Genomic DNA, 14,092 nt, shown 5'->3' with positions numbered 1-14,092 from the left:
AGACACATGTTTAAATAATGACTGTGACAAATGTAAAAGAAAACCATGTAAACTTCAAATAAAGACGCCATAGTAAAAGGCAGATTTAAAAAGCCTATTGGATAGTTTTGACATTCAGATGACAACAAAATGTCATTATGTTTTGAGAACGAATGGAGTGTTGAAACTTAACAAATAAGTTTCACAATACTTAATAATAAAGTGTTTTAAAATATTAATGTACTTGCATATTCACTTAACACAAATACTGATTCAAAAAAGCCTCTTGGCAATAGGAGTGTCTCACTTACCTTCTGTCTCTTGTTTTAAGTGTTTTTACTGTTGGTGAGCATAACTTTAAACCACATCATTTCAATATGTCAAACTAACTGCAAAAGTAAGTAAGTAAGTTTGCAACTACAGTATGTGCGCAAATCCAGCATGTCAATACTGCGCATCGTATTAGAGTGGTGGATGCTGGATGTGCTCACAAACTCTGGTGTGATTGTCAACAGCTCTGAAGACGCTCACATCAAGTTGACACTGATCAAATGTGACAAGATGTCGCATGTGAAGGGACGCTGTAACAGCTGCTCATTAGCTAACTTTGTTGGTGTGGAATGAAGTAGATGCAGTGGAGGTAATGAAGAAACATAGGACACGTCTTATCGCTCTCCAGATGCTTCGACTGCACATGCCTCGTCCTTTAACTGATTTGACACTAATAGAGCTGATGGAAGCTATTCAAACCCGAGTTGTCCACCATACTGCTTTCACTTATCCAGACTTATCAAAGCAGCGGACAGGAGGTGACAATTACTCTGTCAGACCACTGGTGAATGAGGTAACGTAAAAAAAAAAATGTTTTTAAATCACCAAACGTACACTGCCGGCATATATTGATCATAGCAAAAGGCAGCCTTGTGTTAAGAGTTCTTCAGCAGCCAGATGTTCGTGTCCCCCTCTCCGCTCACAGAGACTTTAGAGTTCATCATGAAGGGCTCGGCGCAGCCATTTGCGATGGTGTGTGACGTAATCGGCTACCTCCAGCACAAGCCGCATGAACTCCCCCACATCAAAAGAGTAGTTGGTAAACTTCGGATGGTCGCCGAGGGTGGGATGGTGACCCTGCCAGAAGTGTTAGAGGAGAGTGTACACAGTTAATGGACATATAAAAGCATGAGGAAACAACACAACAAGAGAGCATATGTGTATGTTTGTATTGTCAGGCTGTACTCTCAAGTGACAGACAGACAACGTAAGTGAGAAGTGAAGTCTATACATTTGTTCTGCTGTGCCTATAACTGCACATAATTTGTGCATGGGAGTGCGTTGAGCATGTGTATATGTGAGATGGGTGAGATGAATTGAGGAAGCTCATGCTGAGGTGCTCAGGAGCTGATGGTTGGTACGGGAGTTTCCCCTACCTTGTCCTGTGGGAGCACTTTGTCCATTTTCTGCCAAGTCACGTATCGAATGCCCCGCAGCCGAGCCAAATCTCGATAGCAGCTCTCATCCTGACAATTATATCTGGGAGGGACAGATGCAGACACTTTATCTCTTGCTCTCCTCGGTCTGCCTCACTTTCACTCTTTCTTGCTCCATCTTTCTCTCTCTCTCTCTCTCTGTATGCCCACTGTGGTTCTCGCTATATCACTCACCAAAATGTACACAATGCCCTCCCAAACATGCCCGTGCAGACACACACGCACGCACGCACGCACGCGCGCACACACACACACACACACACACACACACATACACACACACACACAGACACACACACTCTCCAATTGGTTGCTCTACCCAGGGTAGCCAGGTGTGATGAATGCCTGGTTAATTAGGCAGTATTTCACAGTCATACACCGAGTGGCTGAGGGTTACTTTGGGCAGAGCATGCTGCCAAACCCATCGCTCTCCTTGTTCACATATGTCTTTTTTCTCTTTCACTCAATCACACATACGCGCACATGTGCGCGCACACACACGCACGCTCGCACGCACGCACGCACGCACGCACGCACACACACTCACACACACACACACACACACACACACACACACACAGGGAGACAGGTAGACAAAAAGTGTCACTCACAGCTCAAAGATGACAGCCCAGTCAGGGAGGAAGAGGAGGTGTGTGAGACCTGCCCCGTGCATCCCTATAAAGATGTCAGAGTTGTGGGTGATCCTCAACTGCTCCAGGAAGGGAACATCCCTAAAAGACAGGCATCAATCACCTTCATTGTGTGAACACTGTCATATTACACAATTTAAAAAGCTAAACACTTTATTTATTATTATTATACAGCACTGTTACATCCCCAGTGCTAAGCAGCACTGGATAGCTCCTGTAGTAATGTGGTGAGCACTCTATAACTCACTTGTATTTGTAGTCCACCACATTGACCTCCAGTAAAGGCACAGTCTTGAGGGCATTTACCAGCTGTAACAACAACAGAGGGACGTGTTGTCTGATCAATGAGAGAGGAGACAAATATGGGCAGTGACCATATAAATCACAAGCCTTTTTTACTCTCACTGTTTATAGCAAATAAGATTTTAAATAGGCACTTAACAGAGGCGGACAGTAAATCAATGGTGGAAAGGAGGGGTTGAGGGAATGGGAGAGTTGTATAAAGTGAACAAAGAGAAAGAGACAAAAAGAGGGAAAGAGAAAAAACAGAAGAAAGGAAAAGGAGGACAGGTGGAAGAAAAGATGGAGGGAGAAGAACAAGTGCAAGGAAGAAAGAGACAGAGAGAGAGAGAGAGGGAGAGAGGGAAGGTGAAGCTGGACTCACCTCCACTTGGTTTAATATCCTTCTGTATTCTGTGCTGCGTGCCAGCAGGGTGACACGAACACGCCCATCCTGAAAACAGCAATGCACCCAATAATCAATCAGCCAAGGACAGAAAAGACAGGCGTCTGGGAAAACATGATGTTCATTCAGAATAATTTAAAGGCTTGTTCTTCAATACAGCAGAGAGGACCAGATGAAAATTAGCTGAAAACACATTAAAAAATCATTTTTTAAGTGGAATAAAAAGGTTTTCTTTTATGATATGCTCTTCTCAGTTTATACAGACAGTACAGAGAAGCTTTCTTTTTCTGTATTCTTCTACTGCCACCTTGTGTTCTGAAAGAGTGTTTAGACTTTTTTGAGGTATTAACATTTGTAACATATGGGAATACCTAATAAGGAGCATAACCTGACTATCATCAAATCAAAGTAATGACAATTACAGAAAGTTACAACCTGTGAAATCTCCTGTACACAATGAATCAACCTCAACTATAACACCTTACTACAAGCAGCGAGCATATAAGTGTTCAGATCCGATCTAATTTCTCTTCTTCTACTTAAAAATGATTTTTAAGGAGTACTGAAAAAGATGATATTCTGAGCAAGCTAGACCAGAGCAAATTATGGCAAGGGGGAGGTAGGAGGAAAGGGGCAGTAAAGGCGGATGAATAGAACACAATAGACGAGAGCAGCAGTGTGAGTCTCTGGCTGTGCCATTAATCTAGGGATGAAAGGAGGAGCTGGGGAGAGGGTCAGGGCCGAGAAGACCTCTCATTCAGTGGCTGGTCTGCTATCACCAACAGCCCCATGTCTCGCTGAAAAGCCTCTTAGCATATTTCCAGTGAAGGCCATGAATACACAATGAGCTGCTCCACAGGACGGAGGGAAGTTATTGGGCTTTGCTGGTCATAAAGATACAGTCAAGTACTTCAAACCTGGGATCATAAAACTCCTGTGAGGACTGTTGGAGAGTTATAGATGTGAGAGATTGGTAAGGAGCTGAGTATATGGCTGTGAGAGTCTCAGTATGCGTGCATGTACAGGCCTTATACATGTACTCTTACAGAAACTAGCAGGCTCTTTCCCTGAGTTTAACGTAGTGAGGAGACCAGATCAGTAAAGGGAATAAGCAAGTTTCCAAACTCCACATCCAAAATACAAGCTTAGAAAACCATAGTTCTTGTTTTCTATTTTCTTCTAATACATTATGAACTTAGTCCTTAAAACTCAGTTATGGCATAGAGGCCAGAGCATTACAATATTGTCATATGTTATTAGTGTATGAGACTATGATGCAAAACAATACATCTAAAAGCCTTTTCTGATCACAGGTCTAAAATTTGGCTTACCCTGGGCCTGTCCCATACACTGTGAACTGATATTCACTGTTTGCATGTTGGTGAACACAAATTTCCAAATTGTTAATGCGCTATATAAGTCTTTAACAACTCAAGATGGCTATAGTTTGCACTTGACTGAAACCTCAAAAGAAAGGATGATTTGGTATTTGCTAATGCTAACTGCAGCATGGTTTCATTACATTGCTCTCAAACAATGTAGTTTGAACTCTCTGGCCTCTAATTTCCAGCATTCTTAGCTTCCAGTTTGTGCTGAGGTAAAGAGTAGTGGCAATATTAACAGAATAAATAGGTTAAAGATAACAATAAGATCAAATGAGCACAAATCAAACATTTATAAGGAAGATTAAGACTTGTCAATATGTCCATTTGTAGAAATGACACTGGCTGATCATCTGTTACACACACAACTCATGGTAAACGACAGATGCATACCAAAATCTTTCATATTGCAGAACAGTGGGCCAACATTTATATATGTATTAAATATAAGTTTGCAGGAGGAGAATTAATATGACATTTGCTGATAAGGAACCAGAATGCTAGCAAACAATACATAAAAATATTTCCCTATCAGGTATTGAACCAAGGCCACAGTGATGAAAACGTCTAACCACAACCACTAGAGCACCGGGGAGCTGTGCACCCACCTAAAGCTTGTACAGCAACAGAATATCCATGTTTGATAGGCTGCATTGAATTTACATATTCAGTATTCATTATTCTTGGTCAAATGGAGTAGTTTTCTCTTTTTTACACAATATGCAGTTGCTATATGTGGCACACTGGGTTATCGTACTCTACATGTGAGCATGTTTAGAGCAGTTTCTCACAGAACCTAGTTGCCTTCACTTGAGGTCAAAGCAGAATTAGTCATTCTTACCACAGAAATACGGTATACACATACATTCAGTGAATAAGTCTCTGAAGCATAAATAAGGAACTTTAATATATAAATGGGAACTTGACAAGGATCAAAATGATTGGCAAAGGCACTTCCATGGTTGTCTACATCTGACCAATTAAAACAGTAGACTTTAGCTTAACTCTAACTATCTTAAATATCTAAAGAATAGATGCTCAGTCAACAACAATTTAATAATTACATTAAGCTTTGCAAAAGATTCAAACATGATGAACAAAGTAGGAGCACCATCATGGACTATCAATTAAGTCACCAATCACAAATCCTGCAGTTTGAGTATGGATGGGACATCTGTTGCATGTAATTTTCTATCATCTCTGTAATAAAGGCATAAAATTACCAAATGTAGTAAATAGAAAATTGTGACTATGACAGCTGTCCTTTTTCTTACACCTCATTTTTTTCTCTCTTTCATATCTTAGTTGTCAGAGGGTATTAAATTACAATGTGTTAAGATTTAGGGTCACAGAAGGAGAAATAATGGGACATTCCCTAAGAATCAGAGAGCAAGAAGTGCAAGAAAGAGTGACATAAAATTAAAGTATATTGAACAGGGATAGAAAGCAAAAACAAGAGTGGAAATGATCAAACACTACTTCTTCACACAACAACAGCATTAATTGATGTCGTAACTACAACACATACAGAAATAACACATGGTCTTCCCTGACCGGGAAACGAATGTAGGGCGCTATGGTGAGAGCACTGAATTCTAACCGCTAGTGGTGAATGCATTGCTAGTGGGGCTAGGGCAGAGCCAGTATTGGATGACGTTTTATAAGGGATGCTATATTACTTGAATATATTCAAGTTAATCAGCCATAAAGCACATAGAACTATGTTAATTGCTGACCATTTTCCAATGCAGTGATTTGAAGTAGAGATTCCTTATGTATCACAGAGAACAACACTCACTGCCCCTGATTTGTTATCTGTAAGTTCTGTTATAACTGTGCCAGTGGCTACCTTCACTTATTCTATTTTGGTACTTATGTTAAAGGATACTAAATAAGTAAACATGCTAGCAATCTATGATAGTGTAGTGCTCAGGTTTGGTGTATTCATTTTGATCATTCTCAGTTTGTTTAATTGTTCAGGGTATTGTGACAAAGCGCCTTATTCTGTGTTCAGCTTTTTCCTGATCAGAATTCATCACATATACGATGGAGAAATATGATGTTTTGTGTGAACAGGATTACTCATGACCTGTATTTTTCAGTAAGTAAAGACTCTCTCCAGGGAGCTGATATCTAGCAAGATGTAGTTGGATGAACTTCTATGGGAGTCCTTATATACTTTAGTAGGTTTAAGTTAATTAGCCAAAAAGGACATACAGTTGTGTTACTGTTGACCATCCCAATGTAGCGATTTGAACTTGAAAAGAACTGAAACTATAGAGAATAAGCATTCATTTTTTTGTTCACACGAATATGGTTACAGACAAAACCTCCTACAAAGACTGACTCAATAGATATTCTGACAAATGTTAAAAATATGAATATAATGATGTTTTGCGCCAGGTTGGGACTCAAACCAAAGCCGTGGAGGTGATAGCGCTGAATCCTAACCGGTAATCAAACAAAACTTCTCATTGGAAATATGGCCAGGATCAGCTTTTTGGTCATGCTAGGGACATTTTTTGAGTTTTGTCTTTTGTTTGAATGAAGACACACTCAATTTCAACATATTTTGGCACCTACCTTAAATGACCTGTACTATTCAGGGAGCTGATATCTAGCAAGATGAGTGTACATCTGTACTTGGATGAACTCCTATGGGAGTCCTTATATACACTTTGATAGGTTTAAGTTAATTAGCCAAAAAGGACATACAGTTATGTTACTGTTGACCATCTCAATGTAGTGATTTGAACTTGAAAAGAACTGAAACTATAGAGAAAAAGCATTAATTTTGTGTTCATACAACAATGGTTACAGACAAAACCTCCTACAAAGACTGACTCAATAGATATTCTGACAAATGTTAAAAGTATGGACACAATGAAATTTTCCTCCAGATTGGGAATCGAACTTAAGCCACGGTGGTGATACCGCCAAATCCTAACCAATAATCAAACAAAACTTCTCATTGTAAATATGGCCATGATCAGATTTTGGGTCATGCTAGGGAGATTTTTTGAGTTTTGTCTTTTCTTTGAATCAAGACACACTCAATTTCAGCATATTTTGGCACCTACCTTCATGATATTCGCTTTTATAAATGACCTGTACTATTCAGTAACTAAAGAGTCCTTCCCTGACCGGGAATCGAACCCGGGGCGCGGCGGTGAGAGCGCCGAATCCTAGCCACTAGACCATCAGGGAGCTGATATTGAGCAAGACGAGTGTAGAGGTGTATTTGGATGAACTCCTATGGGAGTCCTTATATTCTTTGATAGGTTTAAGTTAATTAGCCAAAAAGGACATACAGTTATGTTACTGCTGACAATTCCAATACAGTGATTGAACTTACATAGAAATGTAACTATAGAGAAAAAGCATTCATTTTGTGTTCATACAAAAATGGTTGCAGATTGATCCTCCTACAAAGACTGACTCAATAGATATTCTGACAAATGTTAACAGTATGGACACAATGAAATTTTCCACCAGATTGGGAATTGAACTTAAGCCACGGTGGTGATACCGTCAAATCCTAACCAATAATCAAACAAAACCTCTCATTGTAAATATGGCCAGGATCAGATTTTGGGTATTGCCAGGGAGATTTTTTGAGTTTTGTCTTTTCTTTGAATCAAGACACACTCAATTTCAGCATATTTTGGCACCTACCTTCATGATATTCGCTTTTATAAATGACAGTAACTAAAGAGTCCTTCCCTGACCGGGAATCGAACTCGGGCCGCGGCGGTGAGAGCGCCGAATACTAGCCACTAGACCATCAGGGAGCTGATATCTAGCAAGATGAGTGTACAGCTGTACTTGGATGAACTCCTATGGGAGTCCTTATATACACTTTGATAGGTTTAAGTTAATTAGCCAAAAAGGACATACAGTTATGTTACTGTTGACCATCTCAATGTTGTGATTTGAACTTGAAAAGAACTGAAACTACAGAGAAAAAGCATTCATTTTGTGTTCATACGAAAATGGTTACAGACAAAACCTCCTACAAAGACTGACTCAATAGATATTCTGACGAATGTTAAAAGTATGGACACAATGAAATTTTCCACCAGATTAGGAATCGAACCTAAGCCAAATCCTAACCAATAATCAAAAACAAAACTTCTCATTGTAAATATGGCCGGGATCAGATTTTGGGTATTGCCAGGGAGATTTTTTGAGTTTTGTCTTTTCTTTGAATCAAGACACAATCAATTTCAGCTTATTTTGGCACCTACCTTCATGATATTCGCTTTTATAAATGACCTGTACTATTCAGTAACTAAAGAGTGCTTCCCTAACCGGGAATCGAACCCGGGCCGCGGCAGTGAGAGTGCCGAATCCTAGCCACTAGACCATCAGGAAGCTGATATTGAGCAAGACGAGTGTAGAGCTGTATTTGGATGAACGCCTATGGGAGTCCTTATATTCTTTGATAGGTTTAAGTTAATTAGCCAAAAAGGACATACAGTTGTGTTACTGCTGACAATTCCAATACAGTGATTTGAACTTACATAGAAATGTAACTATAGAGAAAAAGCATTCATTTTGTGTTCATACAAAAATGGTTACAGACAAAACCTCCTACAAAGACTGACTCAATAGATATTCTGACGAATGTTAAAAGTATGGACACAATGAAATTTTCCACCAGATTGGGAATCGAACTTAAGCCACGGTGGTGATACCGCCAAATCCTAACCAATAATCAAACAAAACTTCTCATTGTAAATATGGCCAGGGTCAGATTTTGGGTAACGCTAGGGAGATTTTTTGAGTTTTGTCTTTTCTTTGAATCAAGACACACTCAATTTCAGCATATTTTGGCACCTACCTTCACGATATTCGCTTTTATAAATGACATGTACTATTCAGTAACTAAAGAGTCCTTCCCTGACCGGGAATCGAACCCGGGCCGCGGCGGTGAGAGCGCCGAATCCTAGCCACTAGACCATCACGGAGCTGATATCTAGCAAGATGAGTGTAAAACTGTACTTGGATGAACTCCTATGGGAGTCCTTATATACACTTTGATAGGTTTAAGTTAATTAGCCAAAAAGGACATACAGTTATGTTACTGTTGACCATCTCAATGTTGTGATTTGAACTTGAAAAGAACTGAAACTATAGGCCTGTGCATATTCTCATTTGTCCAGGTCATAGTATCCTAAAGGAGTTTTAAATCGAAAAACAACTGGACTTGATTATTTGTCTGGGAAGACGTTTCACCTCTCATCCAAGAGGCTTCATCAGTTCATGTACGCATCTGACCAAGCTGGGACTGGTCCTACTTTCTGGTGTGGAGACCCAGGTATTTAACCTCTTGTGGGCGTTCACAAGGTTGATGATGTCACTGGTTCCCTTTTGTGCTCCAAGTGTCAACGACAGTCGTTTGCATGACTGTCGTTGGTGGAAAGTTGGTTTCGACTTCGTTAGTGCTCTATTGTGTTATAACGATGGTCGTTGGAGTCACTTGCCACTTTTGAACAGTTGTTATTCTTAGAGGCTAGATTGTTAAATCTCTTGGGAAGGGATGAAAGGGCAGCATTGTAAATTGGAGATAGGTGGTGTCTGAGACCTCCTCCCCTGTTGAGGGATGATTTCTCTACTTTTACATAGATGGCCACTTTTACGCCTCTTTCAAACCAACTGTCCTCTCTGTCTAGGATGTGGACATTGCTGTCCTCAAAGGAGTGGGCTTTCTCCTTGAGATGTAAATGGACAGCAGAGTCCAAACCTGAGGAGTTAGCTCTCCTGTGTTGGGCCATGCGTTTATGCAGTGGTTGTTTCGTTTCTCCAATGTAGAGGTCATTGCATTCCTCGTTACACCGGACTGCATACACCAGATTGCTTTTGCGGGTGTGTGGTGTTCTGTCCTTGGGATGTACCAGCCTCTGTCTGAGTGTGTTGCTGGGTTTGAAATACACAGGGATACGGTGTTTGTTGAAGATCCTCCTGAGTTTTTCTGATACTCCAGACACATATGGAATGACTATGTTGTTTCTCTTGTTTAGTTTTTCTTTCTCAACCACTTTGCTGGTTTTCTTTCTGGAAGTAGCTGTAGTTTTCACAAAGGTCCAGCTAGGGTAACCACAAGTTGTGAGGGCAACCCTCAGGTGCTTGTGTTCTGCCCCTTGGGCCTGTGAGCTGGTGGGCACGTTATCAGCTCTATGTTGCAGGGTTCTGATAACACCAAGCTTGTGTTCCAGAGGGTGGTGTGCGTCGAAAAGTAGATATTGGTCCGTATGCGTGGGTTTTCTGTATACCCCAATGTGGAGGCTCCTGTCCTTTTCCATGTGGACGTCACAATCTAAGAAAGGCAAATTATTGTTCTTGGCATCCTCTCTGGTGAACTTGATGTTTTTGTCCACTGAGTTAATGTGTTTGGTAAAAGCTTGCACCTCTTTGGTTTTGATTTTAACCCATGTGTCATCCACATACCTGAACCAGTGGCTCGGTGTTGTTCCTTCAAAGGAGTTCAAAGCCTTGTTTTCTACCTCCTCCATGTATAGATTTGCCACAATAGGGGATACTGGTGAGCCCATGGCGCAGCCATGTTTTTGTCTGTAAAATTTGCCATTAAACTGGAAGTATGTGGTGTTCAGGCACAAATCCAGAAGCCGGCAGATGTGTTCAGGTTTGAGATTTTTTCGGTTTTGCAGGGAATTGTCTTGTGTGAGTCGTTGTCTTACCGTAGCCGAAGCCTCCATAGTTGGAATACAGGTGAAAAGAGAAGTCACATCGTAGGATACCATGGTTTCATCTGGTTCCATTTTTATGTTTCGGACTTTACCCACAAAATCGGTGGAGTTTTGGATGTGGTGTGGGGTGTTTCCCACCAACGGCGCCAAGATATGGGCTATGTGTTTGGCTATGTTGTACGTGACCGAGTTTATGCTGCTGACAATGGGCCTGAGTGGGGCCCCTTCTTTATGGATTTTTGGGAGTCCATATAGGCAGGGGGTTGAGTCCTGGGGATAAAGCCGGTAATATTGTGTTTTATTAATGACACCTTCTTTTTGTAGTTGCTGTAGACATTCTATCACCTTCTTTTTATAGCCACTGGTCGGGTCTTGTTTCAGAGTTTCATAAGTGTTGGAGTAGTTGAGTAGTGCCGTGATCTTAGCCTGGTAATCAGTTGTATTGAGTATAACTGTGCATCTACCCTTGTCTGCTGGGAGGATTGTGATGTTTTGGTCTTTGCTCAATGTCGTCACTGCTTTCCTCTCCTCAAGGGTGAGGTTAGAGGGGGGGACTTTGTAGGAGGTTTTGTCTGTAACCATTTTTGTATGAACACAAAATGAATGCTTTTTCTCTATAGTTTCAGTTCTTTTCAAGTTCAAATCACAACATTGAGATGGTCAACAGTAACATAACTGTATGTCCTTTTAGGCTAATTAACTTAAACTTATCAAAGTGTATTCATGTAGTCATTTATAAAAGCGAATATCATGAAGGTAGGTGCCAAAATATGCTGAAATTGAGTGTGTCTTGATTCAAAGAAAAGTCAAAACTCAAAAAATCTCCCTATCATGACCCAAAATCTGATCCTTGCCATATTTACAATGAGAAGTTTTGTTTGATTATTGGTTAGGATTTGGCGGTATCACCACCGTGGCTTAGGTTCAATTCCCAATCTGGAGGAAAATTTCATTGCGTCCATACTTTTAACATTCGTCAGAATATTTATTGAGTCAGTCTTTGTAGGAGGTTTTGTCTGTAACCATTTTCGTATGAACACAAAATGAATGCTTTTTCTCTATAGTTTCAGTTCTTTTCAAGTTCAAATCACTACATTGAGATGGTCAACAGTAACATAACTGTATGTCCTTTTAGGCTAATTAACTTAAACCTATCAAAGTGTATATAAGGACTCCCATAGTAGTTCATCCATGTACAGCTGTACACTCATCTTGCTAGATATCAGCTCCCTGATGGTCTAGTGGCTAGGATTCGGCGCTCTCACCGCCGCGGCCCGGGTTCGATTCCCGGTCAGGGAAGGACTCTTTAGTTACGGAATAGTACAGGTCATTTATAAAAGCGAATATCATGAAGGTAGGTGCCAAAATATGCTGAAATTGAGTGTGTCTTGATTCAAAGAAAAGACAAAACTCAAAAAATCTCCCTAGCATGACCCAAAATCTGATCCTGGCTATATTTACAATGAGAAGTTTTGTTTGATTATTGGTTAGGATTTGGTGGTATCACCACCGTGGCTTAAGTTCGATTCCCAATCTGGTGGAAAATTTCATTGTGTCCATACTTTTAACATTCGTCAGAATATCTATTGAGTCAGTCTTTGTAGGAGGTTTTCTCTGTAACCATTTTTGTATGAACACAAAATGAAGGCTTTTTCTCTATAGTTTCAGTTCTTTTCAAGTTCAAATCACAACATTGAGATGGTCAACAGTAACATAACTGTATGTCCTTTTTGGCTAATTAACTTAAACCTACTAAACTATATATGCACTCCCATAGAAGTTCATCCAAGTACAGCTGTACACTCATCTTGCAAGATATCAGCTCCCTGATGGTCTAGTGGCTAGGATTCGGCGCTCTCACCGCCGCGGCCCGGGTTCGATTCCCGGTCAGGGAAGGACTCTTTAGTTACTGAATAGTACAGGTCATTTATAAAAGCGAATATCATGAAGGTAGGTGCCAAAATATGCTGAAATTGAGTGTGTCTTGATTCAAAGAAAAGACAAAACTCAAAAAATCTCCCTAGCATGACCCAAAATCTGATCCTGGCTATATTTACAATGAGAAGTTTTGTTTGATTATTGGTTAGAATTTGGCGGTATCACCACCGTGGCTTAAATTCGATTCCCAATCTGGTGGAAAATTTCATTGTGTCCATACTTTTAACATTCGTCAGAATATCTATTGAGTCAGTCTTTGTAGGCGGTTTTCTCTGTAACCATTTTTGTATGAACACAAAATGAATGCTTTTTCTCTATAGTTTCAGTTCTTTTCAAGTTCAAATCACAACATTGAGATGGTCAACAGTAACACAACTGTATGTCCTTTTTGGCTAATTAACTTAAACCTACTAAAGTATATATGGACTCCCATAGGAGTTCATCCAAGTACAGCTGTACACTCATCTTGCTAGATATCAGCTCCCTGATGGTCTAATGGCTAGGATTCGGCGCTCTCACCGCCGCGGCCCGGGTTCGATTCCCGGTCAGGGAAGCACTCTTTAGTTACTGAATAGTACAGGTCATTTATAAAAGCGAATATCATGAAGGTAGGTGCCAAAATATGCTGAAATTGAGTGTGTCTTGATTCAAAGAAAAGACAAAACTCAAAAAATCTCCCTAGCATGACCCAAAATCTGATCCTGGCTATATTTACAATGAGAAGTTTTGTTTGATTATTGGTTGGATTTGGTGGTATCACCACCGTGGCTTAAGTTCGATTCCCAATCTGGTGGAAAATTTCATTGTGTCCATACTTTTAACATTCGTCAGAATATCTATTGAGTCAGTCTTTGTAGGAGGTTTTCTCTGTAACCATTTTTGTATGAACACAAAATGAAGGCTTTTTCTCTATAGTTTCAGTTCTTTTCAAGTTCAAATCACAACATTGAGATGGTCAACAGTAACATAACTGTATGTCCTTTTTGGCTAATTAACTTAAACCTACTAAACTATATATGCACTCCCATAGAAGTTCATCCAAGTACAGCTGTACACTCATCTTGCTAGCTATCAGCTCCCTGATGGTCTAGTGGCTAGGATTCGGCGCTCTCACCGCCGCGGCCCGGGTTCGATTCCCGGTCAGGGAAGGACTCTTTAGTTACTGAATAGTACAGGTCATTTATAAAAGCGAATATCATGAAGGTAGGTGCCAAAATATGCTGAAATTGAGTGTGTCTTGATTCAAAGAAAAGACAAAACT

General features: G+C 40.3%; 1 protein-coding gene and 8 non-coding genes across 9 annotated transcripts in view; 4 read left to right on the top strand and 5 right to left on the bottom strand.

The window, feature by feature from the left end:
- Positions 1-822: 822 nt before the first annotated feature.
- eogt (EGF domain-specific O-linked N-acetylglucosamine (GlcNAc) transferase) overlaps positions 823-14,092 on the bottom strand; it is a 39,639-nt gene continuing 26,369 nt past the window's right edge. Inside the window, exons 12-16 of the mRNA XM_056364984.1 lie at positions 2,781-2,849; positions 2,364-2,425; positions 2,078-2,197; positions 1,407-1,509; positions 823-1,107 (exon numbers count right to left, since the gene is read on the bottom strand). Coding sequence (XP_056220959.1) covers positions 961-1,107; positions 1,407-1,509; positions 2,078-2,197; positions 2,364-2,425; positions 2,781-2,849 — 501 coding nt within the window. The 3' untranslated portion in view covers positions 823-960. The remainder of the gene's footprint in view (positions 1,108-1,406; positions 1,510-2,077; positions 2,198-2,363; positions 2,426-2,780; positions 2,850-14,092) is intronic.
- trnae-cuc (transfer RNA glutamic acid (anticodon CUC)) lies at positions 7,319-7,390 on the bottom strand. Its single transcript has one exon. It is a non-coding gene; the product is annotated as a tRNA-Glu (tRNA).
- On the bottom strand, positions 7,903-7,974 carry trnae-cuc (transfer RNA glutamic acid (anticodon CUC)). Its single transcript has one exon. It is a non-coding gene; the product is annotated as a tRNA-Glu (tRNA).
- Positions 8,486-8,557, bottom strand: trnae-cuc (transfer RNA glutamic acid (anticodon CUC)). The gene has a single exon. It is a non-coding gene; the product is annotated as a tRNA-Glu (tRNA).
- On the bottom strand, positions 9,082-9,153 carry trnae-cuc (transfer RNA glutamic acid (anticodon CUC)). Its single transcript has one exon. It is a non-coding gene; the product is annotated as a tRNA-Glu (tRNA).
- trnae-cuc (transfer RNA glutamic acid (anticodon CUC)) lies at positions 12,121-12,192 on the top strand. The gene has a single exon. It is a non-coding gene; the product is annotated as a tRNA-Glu (tRNA).
- trnae-cuc (transfer RNA glutamic acid (anticodon CUC)) lies at positions 12,717-12,788 on the top strand. The gene has a single exon. It is a non-coding gene; the product is annotated as a tRNA-Glu (tRNA).
- Positions 13,313-13,384, top strand: trnae-cuc (transfer RNA glutamic acid (anticodon CUC)). Its single transcript has one exon. It is a non-coding gene; the product is annotated as a tRNA-Glu (tRNA).
- trnae-cuc (transfer RNA glutamic acid (anticodon CUC)) lies at positions 13,908-13,979 on the top strand. Its single transcript has one exon. It is a non-coding gene; the product is annotated as a tRNA-Glu (tRNA).

Source organism: Seriola aureovittata, chromosome 2 (assembly GCF_021018895.1).
Source record: "Seriola aureovittata isolate HTS-2021-v1 ecotype China chromosome 2, ASM2101889v1, whole genome shotgun sequence".
NCBI classification, from domain to species: Eukaryota; Metazoa; Chordata; class Actinopteri; order Carangiformes; family Carangidae; genus Seriola; species Seriola aureovittata.
Note: the sequence above shows the minus strand (reverse complement) of the source record. Positions and strands in the feature narration are given on the sequence as shown.